A 7,998-nucleotide genomic window follows, 5' to 3' on the forward strand; every position below is an offset into this window, starting at 1 on the left:
GACACAATTCTTAGTAAATATACCCCCTAGGAGTAAAACTTAAGTGGTTAATATACTAAAGGTCAATTTTAATAAAGTTTGATCGGTTTAAAATTGATACAAATCAAGTTGATGTTATGTTTCTGTGCCTATATCCCACATTTACTAATAAAAAAAAAAATTGTCTGTAAGTAATTCCTGGTTTAGCCCTAGAAACACAACATGTGTCAAAGGAGCATTTAAATAGTTCCAGCAATTTGGATTTTGCGGCAATGATGACATCAGTGGCTGCATGACTGCAAGCATAAAGTACCGTGAAAGATGTCCTCCTTTTCAGTATGTTGCCTGAACAACACAAAAGCAGGGATAGTAGCAGACAGAACATGAAGGAAACCGAGTTGGTGGATACCAACAGGAACATCAGCAACTAGATGATCAACAGTACATCCAGGTTAAGCTAAATTTCTACTGGTGAATAAAAAACACAAGAGTTATTTGCTGTAAAGATTTTAAGAGAAAAATAAATGACAAATAAAAATAAATAAAGCTACTAGCACCCTCTAAAAAACCTGAAAAGCAAAAAGAACACCTGCACCATTCTAAAACATTAACAATTATAATACATTGTTATGTGGAAGACTTGCTAAGCAAAACTCATCAAACTGGATTATAAAGAAAACCTTTCTATTATACATTTTAAAGATAGATAAGAATATAATACAACACTTATACATTGGTCTATATATTATATAGAAATATTTATGTAGAATTCACAAACAGCTGTCAGCAATGAATTTAATCAGAGCCTCAGTTACCATAAACATAATTAGAGTATCAAAGAGATGCAAGACTATGACCCATGTATGCACGAGTACAGGAAACAAGATGATGATGGTAGTACTCTTCTAATTGGCTGAATGCAAATTCATTTGTGAATCTGATAGGAGCTTTCTGTGACTGATGCATATTCTACGTTACTGTGTTTTAGAATTTGTTGTTGTTTTTTCGTTTATTAAAACCTAATAGTAAATATATATTTTTGAAGAACAAAAGTGGTTAAAAAAATTGGTATAAGTGTACTACTGTATGGGGCATATGGTGATGTATACTTGGCTCAGGTGTTACATCTGCAAACTTGTAATCAAACTCAGAATAAGCACCAAAGATTTGCTCAATGCACCACAAAAGTCAAATCCGAGGTCAGCACTGTGTGAGCTCAAGAATGAAGAAAGAAACAGTAACCTCTCATCTCAGGGGTATAGTTATCAAGTTAATACTACCTTAAAACATACAGGAAGGTCTGCTTCTGCATATTTAAATACATAATTACTGTAAGTATCACTAGTGTTTGTCAAGATAGAAAGAAGGAGATATAGGATACACCTTCTGCGTTCTAATTGGCAGTGCTCAATGGAGCATTAGGGGGTTATGTAACAAGCTTCAATAATCAAAGCTTTGTGGAGTTTGCCTGCTTTAGCTAAAGCAATCTTCACTTGGTGTTACACCACTTACCTCAATGGAGAAGCTCAGCTGGAGAGCAATTTTGCAATCTGTGATGTTAATATAAAATCTCAAACTTTATGAAATGTGATTCAATGTATCAATGTATTGTGCTAATTATTTAAATTTTATCTCTTCTCATCCAAGCAATGCAGGAGAACAATGTTACATCCATCACTGACATCATCCTCTTGGGATTTCAAAGCCTCCAAACCTTTAGAACAATATTCTTATTTCTCCTTCTTGTGATTTACTCCATGACTTTATGTGGAAACCTCTTGATCATTACATTGGTGTCCTACAGCAAGGTCCTTCACACCCCCATGTACATCTTCCTCACTCAACTCTCCATGTCCGACATCATGCTGACCACAGATATTGTCCCCAACATGCTTCATACGATTGTAAATGAAGTGGGCACCATTTCTTTTGTAGGCTGTATCACTCAGTTTTATTTTTTTGCTGTATCGGAGTGTTCAGAGTGTCTCCTTCTGACTGTGATGTCATATGACAGATATTTAGCCATCTGCAACCCATTGCGTTATAACAGTATAATGGACAGCACCTTGTGCATAAAATTGATTGTAATATCTTGGCTGTTAAGTTTGTCTATAATTTTGATTGACACAACAACAATAGGTTTGTTGAACTTTTGTGGACCCCAAATTATTGACCATTTCTTTTGTGACTATCCTCCTTTATTAGAACTTTCATGTTCTGACACCTCTGTTGTGCAATTGGAAGTAACATTTCTAAGTATTCCTGTGCTTATTTTGCCCTTCATATTAATTATGATATCTTATGTTTATATTAACCAAGTTATCCTAAGGCTGTCATCCTTCACTGAGAGACAGAAAGCCTTCTCCACCTGCAGCTCCCACCTGACCATAGTGTCCATATTTTATGCCACCCTGTTCTGTATTTATGTTCTTCCAAGAGGAGGGCAGTCATTGAATGTTAGCAAAGTCTTGTCTTTGTTTTACACAGTGGTTACCCCATTGATAAACCCAATAATATACAGCTTGAGGAATAAAGACATGAAAAAAGCATTTGAGAAATGTATTTCTAAAATTGTATTCTAGAAACTTTTTTAAATTAAAATGGAAAAATCTGCAGTAAATCCCAAATAGAATTAAAAGATAACATCATATACAAGTGGTAGTGAAGACAGGTTATGCATCATCATTAAAGGTTACTATGGAATTGAGCATTGCAACATTATTTCCATTATTATGGCATTTATCCATTACACTGTACAGTACTGAGTATACGGTACATTGCACAGTTTTTGAAATGAATGGTGTATAAAATATTATGCTTTAAACTTATGGATGATATCAACATGGCCCAGTCACATGTACAGATATTCAATTTGAAAAATAATAATCTTTGAGGGTACTTGCAGAAAAATGTAAGTAAAGACAGTTTGTACTTTTATGAATACACATATGCATAGACTATGTTTTTAGGTATGTAGCTTAGTGTTGTTTTTCCATCATTAGCTAAGAAAAACTCTGCTTTAATTTAGTATTAGTCCAGAGGTACATGTAACTTCTCTGAGTCTATTAGTCCCATGGGGATGGGGGGCAGGGCACATGCCTCCATTGAACCCCCTTATTCCAGGTTTGCTCCCCTCTCCAAACATCTAGAAGCAGGGTTTCAGGGAAAGTAATTTATTGATGTAATGTCTCCCAAACCAACCCCTTTCCTAACTTTAGTCAATAACAGGGTACAGTATAGAGTATTTTGCCATCAGCCCAGGGAAGACGCAGACTAGTACTGGTAATTTTAGTTCAAATAAGAGACAGGTTCTTGGGGAAAGAAGGAAAGATTGAAGTCAGTCAAAACTTTGAGTATATCCTCACAGGAACACTGTAAGATCTGGTCTAAGGATTTGGTGATTGACAAGTAAATTGTTTAAGTAAAATTTTTTTGCAGAAAGACAATAGGCGGGATGAACTAAAATCAGAAATGTGGTAAGAACCCCCAAAATGCCATTTTGGTGTGTTTTACCACATATCTCATATGTACTAAGCCTGCTCCTTCATCATGGTGGGTAATGCCTCATTCAGATAGCTTTACCCCACAGAAGACTATGGGCATTTTTTGGTGATGCCTTCTGAAATGGAGCCAAGTGAATCCCTCTCAGCTCCCCCTTACAGTGCACGTGCATGTGCAGAACTATGCCAGAGTAACTTCTGGGTCAAAAAACCAGAAGTCCCTGTATTGCAAAGGATAGCTCTTACTGGGAGAGCTGTCCTTTGCAAATTTCTAGGTTCATACCAGAAATATTATCACCAGTATGTACCTGATAATAGGAGGTATGTACGGCATCATGGATGCAATGCTTAGAAAATCTTACCCCATATAGAGTATTGCATTCTTTCTACAGACTCCCTTTTCTCTAGAGCTGTATGACAACTTTGGGGCACTTGAGACAGGATAAGCCATTTGGCCTAATATAAGAAGCATAGTGTCATCATGCATGAGAGACACCTTTTTAAGAAGAAGAAAATAATAAAAGAGGGGTTCAGATAAAGTCCATCATACATACATTAGACCTTTCCTCACCCAGGATGCCAGTAAAACCCTCATCCACTCACTGGTTATCTCCTGATTGGACTACTGTACTGTAACTGTACTGTAAACTAGCTGGCCTCCCAGTCTCTCATCTCTCTCCACTACAATCATTTCTCAATGCTGCTGCTCGGCTCATCTTCCTCTCCAGACATTCTACATCTGCTCCCTCTCTCCATCTAGCTCTTCACTCGCTCCCCTTCCCCTTCAGATGCCAATTCAAGGTTCTTACACTCGCCTACAAAGCACTCACCAACTCCTCTCCCGCATACATTTCTGACCTTCTCTCCCTTCACACTCCGGCCTGTCCACTTCGCTCAACAAATGCATGCTGCCTCTCTTGCCAACTGATTACTTCCTCCCACTCCCACATCCAAGATTTTGTCTGTGCTGCTCCCTACCTTTGGAATGCTCTCCCTCTCCCCATCAGACTCTCCACCTCTCTACAAATCTTCAAACAGGCTCCCAAGACCCACGTCTTCATCAAGGCCTTCCTGCACTCATCCTAACCCACCTCATGCTCTTTCCTCCCTGTCTTCCCCTTCTGTGTCACACCTGTCTGTCTGCCCCTCCACTTTAGAATGTAAGCTCTCACGAGCAGGGACCTCTTCCCTCATGTGCTTCTCTTTACATTTTCTTCTACTCTTTACTCCCCATAAGGGCACCTAACATGTCTCTGCCAACTCCCTTCTGCTTATTGTGAGTGGTTTAATTGCTATTGCAGCAATATTAATAAATTGTGTCCTTGTCCTGCACTGTAATGTACTGTAAGTTATTTGTTTGTTGTACACCTATTAGTTCTATGTACTATGTAAGGCACTGTGGAACACTTGTGGCACCATATAAATAAAGGATGATAATAATAATAATAATAATAATAATAATAATACATATATACAATACAAAAACAATGAACATCCCAGTGATAGACGTACAATACAGAGGGCATGCTTGTAATTGTCATACAAAAAAGAGATCATACTAGTAACCGACTTACAGTACAGAAAGAATTGTAGTGACCGACAAACAATACTGTCCCCCATCAAAAACCCTTCTCAAAATTTTTTCACTCCTTTAGCATAAACATAACAGCCTCATTACCTCTTTACAATCATTAACTCCCTCATCCCCAATATTAACCCTAACATCATTAATTTTATTTATAGTCATCAACCCCATGTCTCATAAAAAGGACCCATTCATCATCATTAATCCCATTTAAATCAATAACTCTTTCAATATCATTATTTTTTTGTAAAGTAATTTTATTTAGTTTCGATAAATGGTTAACAATATCACTGCATAGATAAATATATTAGGTACATGTAGGCAAAAAAAGGGTGGGATATGAGTGGTATAACATCTTTTGGTACATTGACATGAAATGTAAACAGTATTTGCAAAGAACCAAAGAGATGTGCTATATTACTAAGAAATAGTAAACCATCCAAAAGTGAAAAGTAAAGTTGGGGAAGGGAGGGGAATCAAAGGGATAAAAAAGGGGGGGAGAAGGATATTAACAATAATTGGCAGCATCCGTACTTAAACATTTACAGAGTATGAAGTCAGTGGAAGTGAGAACTTCTCAACTTTCTATTGAAGTAAAGCATTTTAACATCTTTTGCTTGACTTCAGTAGGGTAGGGAGCTAATTTTGAAGTCCTATGTTCAAGTATTATTTTTTTTTTTGCAATAGTTACTAAAATCATAATAAGGGGTAAATATCTGTTTTACGAGGTCCTAAGTTCCAATGTTTAAAGTTAGCACAAAGGCAAACTAAAAGGTCAGGCATTCGGCAAAGAGAAACTATAGTATTAATAAAACAACCGCTTTATGCCAAAATATTTGAACAATCCCACATACAATGCATAAATTTTAGCAGAGGCAATATGACATTTCAAACATGCTCCAGACAGCATGGATACCATATGTTTCCAATGAGCAGATGAGATATATGCTCTATGGATAAATTGTATGTGTACCTCTTGCAAGTAGGCTGGATGTAACAAGAGGTTACTCAGCCTTCTCAAGGTGTTATCATTATGTACAGTCAAATCTGAAGCTGAGAGCATGCTAGAAATGTCAGTCTGGCATGATTGGGATAGAGCATAACAATGTGATTTAGCAGAGCTTTTCTAGCAGTAGGGAATATAGATATTTTGTACGGATGGGCAAAGTAGTAACTAGTCTTAGAAGAGAAGAAAGAGGATCCTGGGACAAAAGGTTGCATGTTTCTGCAACTAGCAAAGATATGTAATATCCGACATCAAGAAACATGAAAACTTGTTGTCTAGGAAGCTGATAGTGATGCTGAAGATCCAGTAAGGAGAACAGTTTGCCTCCAGGATCAAATACTTTAGAAGTACAGGATAATCCATCACTTCTCCAGCCAATAAAAATAGATTACACAGAGATGGGGAAAAGGAGGGGTTGTCCCAAAAGGGAACATATGTTGAGTTAAGATGATTCCTTTGGAGTCTCTTATTATTAGCCACCCAAGCATAGGAGGTATCACGAAATATAATATTACTAAGGACATCCATTGGAATGTTAGCTAATTTGGCATGTAAAAGAGCACTCGGTGAATGTGTATAAAATAGTGCTGAATTCAAAGTATTATCAGAGTAAGTGCTATTCTTCAAAAGACTATGGACAAGGGATAGTAATTTAAATCTGGAGCATCCATTCCTCCTTTGACACACAAGGTTTGTAATTTAGTTAAGGCTATTCTAGGCTCGTCGTTTTGCCAATGAGACATTACAAAACTAAAGCTGTGAATATCAGAATTGGTCAAAGAAATACAATAGGAACATTTGCAAGTAAAATAGTTTGGGGAAAATAATACTTTTATTCACTGCCATGCGACCCTGCAAACAGAGGGGAAGGGATTTCCAATTGTCCAGTAGAGACTTTAGAAAGCACAGAGCCTTATACAATTTAGAGGAGTCAGTGGTAATATTTACTTCTAAATATTTAATATTACAGGAGCTAGACTAAAAGAAGCTAGTTGAGCTATAGTTTGAAAAGAAGCAAGAAAGCCACTGATAGTAATGTTAATTTTGTATCCTTAGTGGGATCCAAACAATGTCCTTAACTGAAGGAATCATATTTGCTGGGTTAGAAAGAAATATTAATATATAATCCGCAAAAAAAGCAACATTAAGCATAATGTTACTAACCAATATACCTCTAACAAGCGCTAAGGCGAATAGGAGCAGAGAAAGGGGGCAACACTCTGTGGTTCCTCTACATATGGGAAACAGGGAAGATAGATAACTATTACAGGAGATGTGATTTAGGAATAGTATACTGAATGTGAAGATGAGGCCAAGTGATCAGATAAAAAGCCTTCTTAGAATCTAAGGCCAGTATAACACTAGGGTTATGATTACTTGAGAAGTGTAAATGTTGGATGCCCGAAGAACCCTCTGAACTTTGGCCACAGAGAGACATCCTCATATGAAGCCTGTCTGGTCTGTATGTATTATTTAAGGTAAGGTAAGGAAGCTTTCAGGCATTTAGCATTATTTTTTTTCAAAAATGTATAGTCTAGATTTAACAATGAGATAGTTCTGTAAGAACCAGGCTGATAAAGATCTTTACCAGGCTTGGGGAGAACTTAAATTACTGCAGAATTGAAATAATAATAATAATAATAATAATAATAATAATAATAATAATAATAATAATAATAATAATTGCCATAATAAACTTAAATACAGAGACTAATGTCCCAGCAATTCTAGGAGCCACAATTTTGAAAAGGTCACTAGAGAGAAAATTGGGGCCTGGGGCTTTCACAGGTTTTAGATGTTGGATATCTCTTGTAACTTCCTCTGAGGTAATTGGTTAAGTGAATGCACCTAACATGTCAGAGGATATCTGCGGAAAAGGTAAGGCATCCCATATAGAGGCACCAGACAAGGGGCTTATGTAATAGGGT

The 7,998-nt window shown here is 36.8% G+C and overlaps 1 protein-coding gene across 1 annotated transcript; it reads left to right on the top strand.

The window, feature by feature from the left end:
- The first annotated feature begins 1,628 nt into the window (after positions 1-1,628).
- Positions 1,629-2,561, top strand: LOC148513850 (olfactory receptor 11L1-like). Its single transcript, XM_088481278.1, has one exon. It carries the CDS (start codon positions 1,629-1,631, stop codon positions 2,559-2,561), a length of 933 nt encoding a protein of 310 aa, XP_088337404.1.
- The last annotated feature ends 5,437 nt before the right edge of the window (positions 2,562-7,998 follow it).

This window comes from Taudactylus pleione, unplaced genomic scaffold (assembly GCF_031769625.1).
Source record: "Taudactylus pleione unplaced genomic scaffold, aTauple2 ptg000268l, whole genome shotgun sequence".
Classification (NCBI taxonomy): domain Eukaryota; kingdom Metazoa; phylum Chordata; class Amphibia; order Anura; family Myobatrachidae; genus Taudactylus; species Taudactylus pleione.